This window comes from Chinchilla lanigera, unplaced genomic scaffold (genome assembly GCF_000276665.1).
Source record: "Chinchilla lanigera isolate Chin_1 unplaced genomic scaffold, ChiLan1.0 scaffold00087, whole genome shotgun sequence".
In the NCBI taxonomy this organism is placed as follows: domain Eukaryota; kingdom Metazoa; phylum Chordata; class Mammalia; order Rodentia; family Chinchillidae; genus Chinchilla; species Chinchilla lanigera.
In genome coordinates this window covers 9,277,777-9,294,434 of record NW_004955488.1, presented here as the reverse complement: position 1 = coordinate 9,294,434, position 16,658 = coordinate 9,277,777, and the positions used below count along the sequence as shown (strand labels likewise).

Here is a 16,658-nt window from a genome sequence, read left to right as displayed (position 1 = left end):
TCCTTTCCTTTCCTTTCCTTTCCTTTCCTTTCCTTTCCTTTCCTTTCCTTTCCTTTCCTTTCCTTTCCTTTCCTTTCCTTTCCTTCCTTCCCTTCCCCTTCCTAACTTCCTTCCTTCCTTCCTTCCTTCCTTCCTTCCTTCCTTCCTTCCTCCCTCAGAACTGGGGTTTGAACCTGTGATCTTTCTGCCTCAGCCTCCTGGAGTGCTTGGAATACTGCTCTCTTTCTAATCTATTGAATTCAACGAAGACGTGTTCTCTGAGCTGTAGAAAGACCAGCGGGGATGGGTAGGGCTGGTCTCCTTGGGTGGAGTTTGTCTATCTCCGGGTGGGTGGAGGAGGTGGGAACTTTGGGAACTTTGGAAAGACCAGTGGAGAGGAGAAAACATGGGCACAGTCACAGTGGAGTGGAATGAACACCCCGAGTTTCCGTTCTTCACGCCCCCTGCCTGGCTGCTTTACATGAGGAATCACTTCTCCAGCCAGCTCTAAGGCAGATGCTTCTGTCACCACTGTGTGCATAAACTGAGGCTGAGGGAGGCAGTTGACTTGTTCAGGGTCATATTTCTACAAGTGGAAGGGCTGGGATTTGAACCCTTAGTTCCAAAGACCATACTTTTTGGTTTTTTTAAGCTGTACCACATATCCTGAAAAAATTGATAGGAGCAGCAGTAGAATTCTTGCTCTAACGTGGCATAAAGGGATGTGCTTGTCCCTAACTTTATTCTCTTAGTGGAGCTCAGGGGAAATGAAGGTCACAGCTTCAAGGCTCGAAGCTGAGGAAGAGGATGATGGCAGAGGACGGGAGGGGAAGCCAGGCACAGTCCTGATGTGGGTCCCTGTCTTCCCAGGAGGGCTGGAGGGTCCGCCCTGACTGAGGGTCTGGGGGAGTGTGTGCTTTCGTCTTGTATCTCCCGTGCTTTGGCCCTAGTAGGGGGACACACAGTGAGTAGACCTGACGGGTCCAGTCTCCCAAAGGCAGAGGTGAGCTGGCTCGGAGAGCTTGTGCTTGGCCCATTGCTCTGACCTGCAAGATCCCCAGCGCCCCGGGCGTTCTCTGCAAGCCGCTTCCCCCCAGTGAGGGTGACCCTGTTCCCTCCTGCTACTTGGGAGGATCTAAATATAGAAAACTGCCCCTACTCATGCCTCTCTCCCTCTTTTATTCAGCTTGCTGTGGGACAGCCAACTGCAGTTAATATAACCGCAAACGGCTTTGGATTTGCTATCTGTCAGGTACGTAAGAGTGCTGTTTTTCTCAGTCAGACTTGGCTTTTTATAATAATTCTTTGTCTCAGGACACTGCTAAATCTTTACCGTAGACAATTTATGTAAAATCCTGCGTGGTTTTTACTAACAAAGACCATGGGGGAAAATTACGACCTCCAAGCTTTTAATGAAGAGCAAACCCAGAAGTAAAGACACAGTATACTTTAAATACAACTGAACAATTATATATATGTAACTCAGCAAATGGGCCGGAATTCATTTTTGATAAACCCAATGTGGATAAATCACTGAAAGTAAATGATTGTTGCTTGGGATTTGAAGACATTGGGGTAAATGTGACACCCACAGGTCAGAATGTTTGCAGATCCCAGGTCTGCACTGAAATTCAGAAAATGGGGACCAGCAGGCACTTCTAACCCTGGAGGAAAGAACTGCAAAAATATTGGTCATCTAGAAATGGGTAATGAGTTTTTCTCAGGGTGAGATTTTTTGAAAGTGTGTGCCAAAAAGGAGGGCAAAGGAAACTCAGGTTTGCAGTAAATGTTAACCTCTTTTGGGTAATGAAATGTTAAGCTGTTGGAAATAAACTGCAGGATCTCTTGAGGTTTTGTGATGGAGAAGTTGAGCTTTACTGTGGGCCAGATAGAAAGCCTATTGCTTAGTTGTGGATGGGTATTAGTTACCACCTAAGGGACAACTAGTAGTCCTTACATTTTTTTGGTGGGGGGGTTTGTTTTTTGAGACAGGGTCTCGCCATGCAGTTCAGGCTGGCCTTGAGCTCACTTTGTAGCCCAGGCTGGTCTTGAACTCACAGTGATCCTCCTGCCTCAGCCTCCTGAGTTCTGGGATTACAGGCGTGCGCCACCATTCCCGGCAGTCCTTACATTTTACTGGAAAGGAGATGATGACAGGAACAGAGGCTATACTTCTTCAGTTTCATGAAACTGTTCTCCACCTGCCCCAGGAACAATTTCAATTATTTCTAAAATTAATAATTAATTTTTATAGTTTAAGAAAGAGCTGGAGAACGTCCACAGTGAGATAAACAGAATGATCTGGGGGATGAAAGATAGTATAAATATGGGCTATAGCAGAACATAAAGATTGGGACTCTTTGAGTTTTAGAGGATTTTTTAATGTGTACATGTAGGAAAGGTGCTAGATGTTTACTTCTGAGGGACGTGTGTGCGTGTATGCTTTAGGTCGGGGTAAAAAACGAATGTTGTATAGCAGCTTTAACTGTATGCACATGGGCATCAGAAAAAGTAGATGAGGTAAAGCGTTTGATTAGACTCTGCCCCGTCATGGGATGAGGCTATCCTCAGAAATTCTGGTTACACACCCCAGCTTCTGATTTAGGGTCACTCCGAGCGCCCTTGGTCCTCGTGCCACCTCGGGGTTGCCGGTGTCTGCTGTGTCCTCTTCTCACATCAGTGCGATGAGCAGTGTGTCCTGGAGAAACGCAGCTGACTCAAACTATCATTTTTAAAATCACCTTTGAAAGGCATTCCGTGGTGAAGAAGAATCCTCAGCAGTTGATATTTTAGTTTTGATGTATTTTACAGAGAGTCTGTAAGACTCTAGTGTAGCACTTACTCGGGTGGCAGAGCTTAGAGGTTAGAGCTTGCTCTTAACACAATTGCCAGTCACTTCCCTTTCCCCTTCAGGACCATGTTTTATGTTCCTTGTAAAAACAAGCCGGGTGTGGTGGCGCACGCCTGTAATCCCAGCACTCGGGAGGCTGAGGCAGGAGGATTGCTGTGGGTTCGAGGCCAGCCTGGGTTACATAGTGAGTTCAAGACCAGCCTGAACTGCATAGTGAGACCCAGTCTCAAAAACAAAAAACGAGGGGTGGTGGGGCTGGGGATTTAGCTCAGCGGCACAGCGCCTGCCTGGCAAGCGTGAGGTCGTGAGTTTGATTCCCGGTACCGGAAAAAAACCAAAAAAACCCCAAAAAACAAAAAACAAAACCCCAGAAAACAATATCCCATGAATATCACCTACAGTGTTCTGTGATACTTATTTGGAATACTACCTACCAATTTTCTCAAATTTTAAAAATAATTTTTCATAAACTTTACAGTATTTTTTAATAATGATGCATTACTAGCCAATGGAACTATATATATTTTTAGTTTGAAGATTATAAATCCAATTGGATTTATTCCAGTTAGAATTATTGGCTAATAGGGGCTGGGGATTTAGCTCAGTGGCAAAGCGCCTGCCTGGCAAGCGCAAGGTCGTGAGTTTGGTTCCCGGTACCGGAGAAAAACCAAAAAAAAAAAAAAAAAAGAATTATTGGCTAATATTTAGACTGCACAGTGGTGGCAACGTAGTTTTAGTAATTTATTGCTAATTTGTTATTTATGCTTTTTATTTATTGCAGCTCAATGTTATTTATAACGTGAAAGACTCAGGGTTGGTTAGAAGACGAAGATCAGCTGAGAATCAAGAAGCCTTTGATTTAGACGTTAACGTAAAAGATAATGAAAATGATGTCAATCGTGTGAATCTGAATGTGTGTACAAGGTAGGCGGCTCCTCTCCCTCCTTCCTTAAATAACAGATTTGAGGGTGTAATTATGTTTCACCCTTAAACTATAATTAATACAGAGTCATATTCAATAACGAGTTTAGCTTTGGGTTATACTTCAGACTGTGGACTAGCAATACTACTAAGTATATTCAACCCTTCCTTCAGCATGCCTCAAAATTATTTACAAGTTTTCCTCATATGTATAAAAAATTTAAGTAGAAAAATTTAGAAATTAATAAAACTTAAGTCTAACTTAGGAAAACTTTAATATTCCAAAATGGATTTTTTATGAGTTACTTTTCTGTTGAAGCAATTTCATTCCTGTTCAAATTTAAGCTTAACTCTTATACTTTTGACCCAAAGACTTATGTGTGTTCAGTTCAGAGAATAATTTTTTTTTTGGTACTGGGAATCAAACTCAGGACCTTGCACTTGCCAGACAGGTGCTTGTGCCGCTGAGCTATATCCCCAGCCCAGGGAATAATTTTTGGAGATACACAGAGAGTTTTCCAGTGTAGAAGATTCCCATCTTAGATACTTGAACTCTGATAACTGCAACTTCTAGAAGTGCTTATGAAGGCGATTCTTAAATTGGTCAATATCCAAGTCATCTGAAGCTCCTCAGTTGAAAGGAAAAGAGGCTGTTTGTCAGATCTGCGACTTCACAGGAGGGCTGTGAAGTTGCCTGAGCCAGCTTCTGTGTGATTTTTTTTTTTCTTTTTCTTTTTCTTTTTGAGACAGTCTCACTATGCAGGTCAAGCTGGTCTTGAGCTCACTTTGTAGCCCAGGCTGTCCTCGAACTTGCAACGATCCTCCTGCCTCAGCCTCCCAACTGCTGGAATTACAGCTGTGCACCACCGTGCCCGCCTCTGTGTGATGTTTTAGTACACATACACATTTGAGAACAAGACAGTGAGAAAGTTCTAGAATTACTGGGAGGCTTCATAATTTCTTCCTCGTTGAGCTGTTGTCTTACACCTGTGTTGTTCGGTGCAGAGCGCAGGCTTACATTCAGAATGCACTGACACCGAGGAGCTGCTGTCCGCCCTTCTGATCCCTCATTGCATTGTGGTTGCGCGTAGCTTGTTGTCGGCCAAGAGTCACTGATGTGGTCCTCACCTTTGAAGGTATTCTTGGCTTTTGTCCAGGTGCCAACCTCTTAGCCTGGCCTGGACGCAGGCTCCTCATTATGCCTCCATCCATGCTGCCTTTGAGTCTTTCTGTTCATGACTTTAGGGCAGAGTGCCACAGGTATTTGCCCCATTCCTCACCTTCTTGGGCATTTGGGCATCAGGGAGATACCAGCATCTCTTCGGTGGCTTCTTTTGCTCCTGAGAAGGAAGGAGGACTCCCATTATCCTTTACGAAGGTTATAGAATAACAGTATCAAGTTATTATTGTCAGCGGCAATAACCTGCATTTGTCACCAGTGTACCTGCCCGGGACCGTGTAGAGCTCTCCGCGTGCATCTCGTTTAGGCCTTACGACAGACCCGCAGAGCAGGTGCTGTTCCTACCCTGCCTTTCCCTCCCGTTCATCCACTTGCACAGTGAGCGTTGGCCAGTCCTCTTTGTGCCCCGTGTAGCTTTGGGTGAGGAATATAATGGCAAGCCAAAGAAGACACGGGCCTGCCTTCCTGGGATTCACTGTTTGGAGTGGGAGACAGAGACTGATTTAAAAAAACCCTCCAAGCAAGTCTAAAATTCTGGCTTTGAAAAGGTCAGAAAAGAAGAGCACGTAGAACTACGAGAGGGCGTCTTTTCCTTCTCAGGAGGTCAAGTGGAGAAACAGCTGGGGAAGCTGAGGCAGGACTGGGCTCAGGCCACGCGGAGGCCTCGGCTGCAGGGCTGCTGTAGCAATGCACATTCCTAATTGCAGCCAGCTTCGGAGTGAGGTGGGCCACACACTGGTAGGGAAGCAGAAACTAAAGAAACGTCTTCCTATGCAGTAGAGACTTTAATTTTATTTATTTATTTTTTATCTTTTTGAGGCAGAGTCTTGCTATGCAGTTCAGGCTGGCCTTGAGCTCACTTTGTAGCCCAGGCTGGTCTCGAACTCACAGCGATCTTCCTGCCTCAGCCTCCTGAGTGCTGGGATCAGGTACGCACCACCATGCCCGGCTAATAGAGACTTTGTAAGAAATTTTTTTTTTGGTACTGGGAATTGAACTCAGGCCCTTGCGCTTGCCAGGCAGGCACTGTGCCACTGAGCTATATATTCCCAGCCAATATAAGAGAGTTTTAAATGCTACTACTAGTTTCCTGAGGAAAATCTGGTATCAAACACAAATTGACGTTGACTGATTTCTTTCTTTTTTTTTTTTTAGTGGCACTTTATAAAAAGGATTGCCTAATATTTCAGGCACTTTATTCCTACTAGCAGGGTCGAAGACTGGCCCCTAGGCCCCATTTTCGGTGTGCTGTGCAGTTTGATGAATTCTGCCCTTAGTTGGGAGAACTGGTGTTTTGAGTGCCTCTGGTCAACCAAGGCGCTTTGCTGACATGCATCCGACAATCTGCATCATACTGTTTACTCTTTAAGTAGATGGGCTATTTTTCTCATCTGCGACTTCTGCTCACATGTAGACACCTCTAGTTTCAGTCCAGGTTTTAGCCTCCAGCAGTGTCTTTTCTGGCTAAGCGTATCACCTAGCGGATGGTTTCCGTTGCTCCGGATCGCAGGGCTGCTGAAGTCAGTGGTTGCACCATTTGGCTTTCTCAGTCAGTCAAGTTTGGCAGGCCTTGGTTGCTACTCCATAAAGCAAGATTTTCCATCAGCCCTGCTTGTTTTTGTCATCTAAAAGCACAACAGGAAATAACACTGCAACGAGCCTTTTATGTTGGAAGGACACTTCTTCCTGTAACCGCACCAGGCTCATTTTAGGAAAATATTTTTAAGGAGACAAAGTGATATTGGTGCCCAGGTCCTCATGGTGAAAGAAGGACGCAGTTCAGTGCCACTCCCCAAGCCTCCAGTTCTGTCAAGGGGCCAAAGAAAACACAAAATGTCTTCCACGTGTGTGGGAGAACAAAGGGAACCCTCTCACGCCTCTTTTTCCCCTAAAACCAGGTAGAGAAGAGGTCGCTAACCACTTGGCTAGGCCTCCCCCTTTGTGGCCAAGTGATGCCTGTTTTCCAGGTTCTAGCTTTCAGCTGGAAAGTTTGGTGCTGATTTGTTTTGGAATTGGCACTACACAATGCCGGGAGGCCTGTCGGAAGGGTGTTTGCTGTGTCTGTCACAACCCGGGATCACAGCCTGTTGCATTGTGGGTATTTTATCCCATCCACCTGAAAAACCCATTGCCCCTCCTCACATGGTTTCAGAAAGACGATCGCACGTGTGGGCTGAGGAAGACTTGTCAAATTTTCTTTAGTAAATTTTCTTTCAGGTCAAGCAGTATCTGGGTTAACATTTGGCCATTTTAATTTTTGTATGAAGGTCATTCGCTGATCACTTTAGGTTTTCCCTAAAGGATATTTTCCCTTTCTCTTCTCTTTGGTTTAGGTTTCTGGGCCCAGACAGAAGCGGCATGGCCCTCATGCAAGTTAACCTTCTCAGTGGCTTAGCAGTGTCGTCGGATGCAATTCCTCTGAGTGACATAATAAAGAAAGTGGAACATGATCACGGGAAGCTCAACCTCTATTTAGATTCTGTAAGTAGGAAAAAGGAAGTTCTATAAAGCCACTACTAACTGTGTTTGGAAGTCCATTTTAAATATGTTTTCAGGGCCAGGGATATAGCTCGGGCACAGTGCCTGCCTAGCAAGTGTGAGGTCGTGAGTTTGATTCCTGGTACCAAAAAAAAAGATCATCAAAGGAAATTTTAGCTGGGCATGGTGGTGCATGCCTGTAATCCCAGCACTCGGGAGGCTGAGGCAGGTGGATCATTGCGAGTTCGAGGCCAGCCTGGGCTACAAAGTGAGCTCAAGGCCAGCCTGAACTGCATAGCGAGACCCTGTCTCAAAAAGCCAAAAAAAAAAAAAAAAAAGTTTTTGTTCCGTCATTGTTATATCAGTTTTTGTGTCCCTGAGTGATTTTCCCATGGCAACTGTTTGTCTCCGCTAAAATGACATCACTATAGAATTGGTTTAGAGAGAGTTACTGTTAATGATGAGCTAGAGGAAAGTCTTGATAACTTAAGTCCTAATTTTGTGCTAGATGTAAAACATAGAGCCACTGCTGTTGTATAATTTCAGAAGTTCAGTGCAGATCAATTTGAAAGCCCCTGTCTCTCAGGAGATTGCAAAACATTTGCTTAAGTGCTGAAGATAAAAAGCTTAAATGACTTGCTTTTCATGAAATGTTTAACGTATCTTCAAATTGTTAATGTTCCTGTCATGAAAAGTTAGGTGTTTAAATCAGAGAGGAATAGTCTCAGACTCTTGGTCTTGACAAATAATTGTCGTGTAACCTTCATGTACCTGCCCCATTTCTGAAATATTGCTGGCAATACAAGAATAGGTGCATAGAATATGTCAGGGAAAGGTCTGAAGAACTGCAGGCTGGACTTGTTTTGTCCTAAACCTGCTTGCATGCAGGTTTATCCTTTTCCTCTAGCATGTGTGTGAAAACTCTTAGGCTGAGTTGAAGGTGAGTTCCAGGTGTTTTTAGGATTTCATGGTACGTGAAGAGGACGTATACGTTTCTTATTCCAGTTTTGCTAAATTTGAGTCAGCTGTATACTGCCAGTTTTTTTTACCTTTAAAAGCTAGGCCCTAACAACAACAACAAAAAGCTAGACCCTGAGTGTTCTTATTTATTTTACTACTTCAAAAACTATTCTAGTTAAAGCCCTAATTCAGTCTTTCAATTCTTTTGCTGTCCAAGAATTTTCTTGCCATGTGTGGTGGCACATGCCTGTAATCCCAGCCCTTGGGAGGCTGAGACAGGAAGATCGTTGCCAGTTCAAGGCCAGCCTGGGCTACAGAGTGAGCTCAAGGCCAGCCTGAATTGCATAGTGAGACCCTCTCTCAAAAAAAAGAATTTTCTTAAATTAAGTACTACTTGAAAGCTACAGGCTTGATTTAGAACTCGAGAAACAAACAAGATTTTTTTTTTTTTTTTAATTTTAAAGAGTAAAAGAAGGACAACATAACAATAGGGGGAGTCACCGAATTACAAACAAAGTGGTAGGACATTATCAATGGTTGTTTTTTTTTTTTTGGTTTTTCTCTGGTACCGGGAACCGAACTCACGACCTTGTGCTTGCCAGGCAGGCACTTTGCCCCTGAGCTAAATCCCCAGCCCCCAATGGATGTTATTTTACCTATTGGTATCAAGATAGTTTCTCAGGAAAGATTTTTATTTAGTAATGTAATTGCCTTGGAAGTGTTCTTGGACCTGATAGTTTTTGTGAATGGTTATCTTGAGTATATAATGACTTCTGAATGGTTAGTTTGACTTTTCATATGCTGTTATTGGCAAGTAGTGAATGTTTGAAGGAATTCACAAATTTTTGGTTCCTTAATCGATCCTGGTTACAGATTGACATGAACTGTCCCAGGGAGGCAGGGAGGCCGGCCTCGTATCAGTCAGGGTGCACCCCTGATGCCGGGCACCTCCCTTGCAGGGTAGGGTGGCTCCTATGGGCAGAGGGCAGGTCCCTAGGAAGGGGCTCTGTGAGCCATTGCCAGTGGCTGGAGGTTGTTCTCAGGGCCTGAGACAGGAGGAGCAGGGGAGGCACTGGTGTCCTAGGAGCACACACCTTGGGGTTTGTGGTTGACTTAATAACTGATTCTCATATCCTTTTTAGTGAAGTGGAACTAAGACCAGTATCTATCTTGTGAGGGTTGTTTTGCAGGTTAAAATAAGATAATTCGTAGAAAATACTCACTGCAGTACCTGGCATGTAGAAGTCCTCTCTAAATGTTTGTTTGTTTCCTAAAATAATAAGAAAAGGAAATGTGTCTTACTTTTATTATGAACACACGGTGTGTCAACTCCTTAAGAATCTTTTGTGTTTTTTTTCAAGGTAAATGAAACGGATTTTTGTGTTGATATTCCTGCTGTGAGAAACTTTAAAGTTTCAAATACCCAAGATGCTTCAATATCCATAGTGGATTATTATGAACCAAGTAAGTGTGGTCTAGAGTTCCTGATACTTCGGAAGTTAAGCCAGGCATCCATCTATCCATCTATCCACCCATCCATTGGATTATTATTATTATTAATCTTTTAGAGACAGGCTTTCACTGTGTAGTTCAGGCTGGCCTTGAACTCACTTTGTAGCCCAGGCTGGTCTTAAACTTGCAGCAGTCCTCCTGCCTCAGCCTCCTGAGTGCTGGGATTGCAGGTGTGTGCTATCACGCCTGGCCTTATTATTATTATTTTTTAATTGAGTTTCATTTGTGGTTTGGATTAATTCTGTGGGGCCAGGTGGTAGGGGAAAGTGTAGGAGGTGGAGATGCAGGAGGTAAGTTTCCCATGTAAAGGAAGACTATAGATTCATTTACAGGGGTCACATGATACTGTTTAGCATATGAATGTTAAAAAGCGATAGTTTGCTCCTAGTGTTTTAGGCTTTCACTTACAATTTGTAGAAGAAAAGTTGGCGTAGAGATAGAGAATCCCGTTACGTTTCCATCTGACTCTTGCTGCCAAGTGGGAGGTGTGCGGGGGCCTGAGTAGCATCTGCAGTGCAAATAGGCCGGGGTGGGGGTGGGGGACTTCATCACGGGCGGAGTCTGGTGGTTTGCTGAAACATACACATTATAACACATGTTATTTTAGTGTATCAAGAAAAATGTACTCTTTTTAAGATACTTCAGCTTCTTGATTTGACTGGTAGCTTATTTTATAAAATGATAAGAATTTAGGATGTCAAAATAGAGAACTGGCACAGAACCTGCCTGGCAAGTGGGAGGCTCTGAGTTTGATCCCTGGTACCAAAAAAAAAAAAGAGAAGTGGTCTAGAGATCTGCATTCAGTCCGAGTGATTTTTAGTGCGTGATCGCTGGGCTGAAGTAACTCCCTGTAGTAAGTGTGACCCTGAATAAGTACTTAGAGTGGCCCAGAGTCATCAGGATGCATTCATGGCTTAGGTGGCTCCAGATAATTAGACTTAAAAACAAGGTGAGAGGGGGCTGGGGATTTAGCTCAGCGGCAAAGCGCCGGCCTGGCAAGTGCAAGGTTGTGAGTTCGGTTCCCGGTACCGGAGAAAAACCAAAAAAAAAAAACAAAACAAAACAAGGTGAGCTTGCCAGTGCTTGGTGAGTATTCAAGGCTGAAGTAGGGACCGTGTCCTTTTCTTCTTGTCTATGCCTCCTGCTGCAGTTAGGGATGAGGACTCACCCAGGCTCCTGGGGGATGTTTTGGAGAGATAGACATAGCACTTTTTTCCTGGTGGGTAATTGGATACACTACGGAGACTCCATGACAGTACTTTGTTATCCAGCGTTGTTATTTAATCTAGTCACAAAATCCCTCAAATGGTGATTTTTTTAGATGCACAACGCTCCCCAAATGGTATTTTTAAGATGCGTGCAGAACATGAACATTCTTAAATTTTTTTTATGGGGAATGGAACTCGGGACTGTGTGCTTGCCAAGCAAGTGCTTGTACCACTGAGCTATGTCCCCGGTCCTCTAAAATTTTTAAATTTTATTTAATTAGGTAATTTATTTTTGCATGGAGAACATTTTAAACATTTAAGAAATGCAAAAGATTCAGTCTTTGTAATATTTTTATGGAAAATAGCTTCTCTTTTTTTGTCTTTTTGAGACAGGGTCTCACTATGCAGCTCAGGCTGGCCTGGAGCTCACTTTGTAGCCCAGGCTGGTCTCGAACTCACAAGGATCCTTCTGCCTCAGCCTCCCGAGTGCTGGGAATACAGGTGTACGCCACCATGCCCGGCTCACAAATAGCTTCTTTATGAGGGGCCATTTTAAAATAGAATTATGGGATAGGTAAGAATAATCAAAACCTTCCAACCCTTTTTTTTTTTTTTTTTTCTTTTGGTACCGGGAATCAAACCCAAGACCTTGCGCTTGCCAGGCAGGTGCTTATGGCACTGAGCTATATTCCCAGCTCCAGCCCATTTTTAAAATTCTGAAAACAACACTTGTATACAAAACAATCTGAAAAGTCATTAAGAATTTTGAAAGTAGAATGTGCTTTTTAAAAATTGCAAAGTAGAAAGCATTTTTATTTTGTATTTTCTTACTGTACTATAGACACTATCTAGTTTTAAAATATTAGCTTGTGCTATAACTGCACTTAGACTGAGTAATGTTTAGACAGTGTGTGCTTGGTGTTTAACAGCATTGACACAAGACATTGCATAGATGGATTTTTTCATGACTGTATATTTTTTAATAAAGCGCAAGGCTAATAGTTCTTTTTAGTAATTCTAATGATTAGAATTTTATTTGTTTGTTTTTTTTTGTTTTTTTTTTTTTTTGGTTTTTCTCCGGTACCTGGAACCGAACTCACGACCTTGCGCTTGCCAGGCAGGCGCTTTGCCGCTGAGCTAAATCCCCAGCCCCTAGAATTTTATTTGAATGCATAGAAAATGTCTTCCTAAAATAAACTCTTTCAGATGTTAAACGATCTTCAGTTCAGCACTTTTCCTGTTCCAGTAAGAGATTGAAGTGCTTGCAGCTGCACGCCATGTGGTCTCTTTATTGCTAGCCAACTGCTGGTGGGAGATAGGTTGGACTAAGGCATTGTTTCTGTCTTGAATTTGATTTGCACTTTGGGCCACTCTTCAACATCTTGTAAAGAGAAAGTAAAGCAATGCAAAGAGTGAAAAACTCACAAAAGGATATGGAAATGCTGTTATGTGTTGGCAAAGTTGGTCTAAATACGGGCATTGTGTAAACTGGTGTCTGCCTCTGAACAGGGAGGCAGGCGGTGAGAAGTTACAACTCCCGAGTGAAGCTGTCCACTTGCGACCTTTGCCGAGACGTCCAGGGCCACTGTCCTTGTGCGGATGGAGCTCCGGGCTCCCATCACCGTTCTTCCGTCCTGTTCATCTTCTCCCTCCTGCTTCTGTGCTCTTTGCAACATTGGCTGTGATTTATTTTTTAAGGACTCCATGTAAAACGAACATTTCCAGAGATCACACGGGATCGCTTTGTTTTCATAGTTGAATATCACCTCTGGCTGTTTTGAAAAACAGTGTTTTCATTCCGTGGGTCTGGGGGGATGGTCTATAACAGGTCCCAGCGGGTAAAGTTGTGTAGATTTCTTCACTTGGCCTTTGTGTGATCAGAATGGCTGTATTTTTATTTCCCCTATTTGAAATCATTAAAGATCTTTTTGGGAAGGTTTTTGTTTTCTCCAGACTGAAAATGTTGTTTTATTCTTCCTACTTTGTAAAAGACGTAATCCTAAGCTGTTCGGCATTAGTGTGCACCAGTGTTTGCTTTACTGTTCAAGATGGACTTCTCTGGGAAGCAGCAGGGGGAGCCTGTCCTGTTCTCTCCCTACTCTAGTCTTAGGCACAACTATGGTCTCAGTGCATCTTTCTGAATTGGACCCTGCTTCTGTCTTTTAAAATGGTGAATTGTAAAAAGTTAAATGGTCTTTTCCCACTCCCAGTCAGATCACCTATCCCAGCCTTTACCCACCCTTTCCTTTTCTCCTGGAGAGCATGAGGAGTGACCTGTCTTCCTGGGCGTGACGCACTCAGAGGGTGGGGCAGGTGCTGGGTGTGCTCAGCCCCCACCCCAGCCACATTTCAGGACGTAAGTCAGCACTGCCACCTGTGCCTTACGTGACTCAGACCAGAGGGCTGAGGCCTGGAGGCGCTCTCAACCAGGAGTGCAAAAACATACTGTACAAGTGGCTGCAGACCGACCTCCACACGCTCTGGGAGGGAAGTTGGAGCTGATGCGGCCAACTTGGAAGTCCTGACCCGAAGTGCTGTAGCGTGGGCCTGAGCTTCTGTAGAACCTGGTCTAGGCTCTGGGCTTTCAGCACCAGACTGCCGCTGTCTAATGATTGTGATGCAAAATGTGATTCCTTAAGAAGAGTCCCGAATTCTGAGCGTCTGGATCGTTGGTCACCCTATCCTCTGAAGGGTAATACTCACGCACGTATGATGTGAGACTTAAAAGTATATCCTTTCCTGCTCCTTCCCTTCTTTTCTACCTTTCTCTTCTTTCTTTTATCCCTTCCCTCCTATCAAAAGAATTTTAGATATTAAAACACTTAAAGATTCTAAAAACTAAATCCAGATAGTGGTTTAATTTTGCTCCTTGAGTCCATGGGTTTTTGTCTCAGGTAGGCATGGGAAAATAATTGCCATAGGCCTCAAGGAGTTTGCAATATATTATCAGCTATTTAAAAAGAAGTCTATGAAAAGTAAAGTATACAATTATATTTTTAAAAATTAATTTTAAAAAGGATGCTGTTATTATAGTGAATTCAAAGAAATATATTGGAATAGATGTTCATATATTGCTTAAGGATATTTTGATACCGAGGAAGGAATGATCAACATTCTGTATTTTAATACTTGCCTCCTCTATGTAGAATACGGGTCCTCAGAGAGTGCTCTTATGAAGAGAGTGGTTAAATATCAAATATATAATTTTCATGTGATTATTTTCAATTGGAGAAAAGTTTGTTTTTTAAAAAAATTTGTCTGTGTCTTACTTACTTTCTCATTGCTAGGATAAAATCCACGACACTTACAAGTTAAAAAGAGGATTTACTTTAGCTGACAGTTTGTAGAGGTTTCAGTCTATAGTCAGCTGGTTCCAAGGCAGGGAGGCATGGCAGAGGGCGTGGTAGAGGAGGAACAGTCCATGGCAGGGTAGGCAGGAAGCAGAGGGAGATCAAGGGAGGAGGAGGGATACACTCACAGTGACCTATCTCTTCCCACCAGGCTTCACCTTCCAACACCATACCCAGCTACAGGTCCACCAGTGGACTAATCCAGTGATGAGTATACACACCCATGATCCAGTCACCTCCCCAAAGCCCCACCTATGAGCACAAGAGGCTCTGGGGAGGCCTCTTAGATGTAAAGTATAACAATCTGTTTCACCTTAGAAATAGTTCACTCTATAAACATGACTCACCATGTTTGTCCTCCCTGTGCTGTGATCTCAGGCTTTAGTCTCTGGGAATTCTGTAATGGTGGAATCACTTTATGATGTGTATAGATTCCCCCTGCCCTGCCCTACCTGCCCAGAGAACCTTGTACTGACTGTCACTACCTTATATTCTGTAGTAAACAATTTATGTTTTTTAATTTTTAAAATTTTTTTGGTGCTGGGAATTGAACTCATGACCTTGTTCTTGTGAGGCAGGCGCTGTGCCACTGAGCTACATCCCTGGCTGTCGTATGCAATTTATAACAAACTTAAGCATTGTTTATTGGGAGATACTAGGGCAGAAAGACCGCTGGAAGAGGAGTTGTTTGTGTTTTAGACATACTCCCTCATTTAAAAATGAGGATTCAAATATACTTTTTTGGTGAAGTACTTCAGATTTTTAGGTTAAAAGTTACCTTGTAACTCATCTCTTTTCATTATGCACCTATTCAAAATGAGGAGGAGGCAGGAGCGGTGAGGAGACGATTAGCTAGGCCACCTCACAGTGCGTGGGGCCTCAGGGATGTGTCAGCCTCTCCCCTCTCCTCTGTTCCTCAGAGAATTTGCTTGACTCCAAGAAGCAATGAAAGACCACAGGGGTGAGGAGAAACAGTGGATATAGGAGCAGTGATTAATGGTGTAGACTGTTTCCTCCACATGCTGTTAGAAATAATACAAAAAAAATCATTTGACCTTTGTGTGTGCTGCAACGCATCCCTTGAGAATGTTGTCAGTTTTGCCTACTGAACTGAACTCATCTAAACGTCTCCATTGTCCCCAAGCCACCATCATATCTCATGTCCATTTTTGACTGGCCAGTGGTCCCACAGACTGAACACTGGGAGTAAACAGGAGCCGAAGAGTCCTAGGACAGAAGGACATGTTTATATTAGATTCACCACCTTACTACCTTTAGTTACAGTGCTAAAAAAAAAAGTGAGAGCCCTTGAGAATGTGCTGGCCAGTGAAATGCTTCCTTTTACTCTGTTCTATTTACTTTGCTTTTCAGAATGTCCTGAAAGTCCTACCCTTGGTTTATGGCAGCACTGTGCTCATATAGAATGCAGATGTACAGCTGTTACCTAGAAGTTTGTGTGTACGTACAGCACTGTATCCTAAACGTGGGATAACATGTAGGCAAAACTCTCTGTGCTCCTATTTTTCTGAACCTGGGTATGGTAATTTTTTGAAAGTCATGGCCTTCATTCGTGCTCATGTGAAATAGTTGTTAATAGTCTGGCAATATAATCCAAATTATCTTTACTTTGACATTCAGTTATTTAATTTGACATGTCTAGCTATTCTATGACATTTAAAACATTGGGATTGCATTTGCTTTGTCATTTTCAGCAAAAGAGCCATTTGATTAACCTGCTGGCCTAGAATATGGAGTTCCTTTTTTTGAATTGCTTTGGAACTATGGACTCTTCACGTCTGTAAAAATATGTTGTAAATATCTCCTAGGCAAGGTTCTCCAGCTGAAGGGTAGTCATTATTTTGAGTCTGCCAAGTGGCTGTCATGGGTCAAGACACCATTATGTATTCCTGGAGTATCAGTTTTTTTTGGCTTTTTGAGACAGGGTCTTGCTATGCAGTGCAGGCTGGCATTGAGCTCACTTTGTAGCCCAGGCTGGCCTCGAACTCGCAATGATCCCCCTGCCTCAGCCTCCCGAGTGCTGGGATTACAGGTGTGTGCCACCACGCCTGGCTTGGAGTATCAGTTCTTGTACGTTGTAAATTTGAGACACTTACAGTAAGTGGATTACCCCTGGATGAGCATCAGTGCCTTTTATATTTTCAGTAGAGGCTTTTGTTAGACAGGAAGAGTACATTCCTCCTCATTTTCCTTTGTTTTAA

General features: G+C 43.3%; 1 protein-coding gene across 1 annotated transcript in view; it reads left to right on the top strand.

Annotated features, from left to right (window-relative positions):
* The window catches only part of Cd109 (CD109 molecule), a gene marked incomplete at its 5' end in the record, with an annotated part of 96,948 nt that extends 83,920 nt beyond the window's left edge, over positions 1 to 13,028 (top strand). Inside the window, 5 exon segments of the mRNA XM_013504426.1 lie at positions 1,166 to 1,231; positions 3,612 to 3,754; positions 7,265 to 7,412; positions 9,731 to 9,833; positions 12,599 to 13,028. Coding sequence (XP_013359880.1) covers positions 1,166 to 1,231; positions 3,612 to 3,754; positions 7,265 to 7,412; positions 9,731 to 9,833; positions 12,599 to 12,774 — 636 coding nt within the window.
* Positions 13,029 to 16,658: the final 3,630 nt, after the last annotated feature.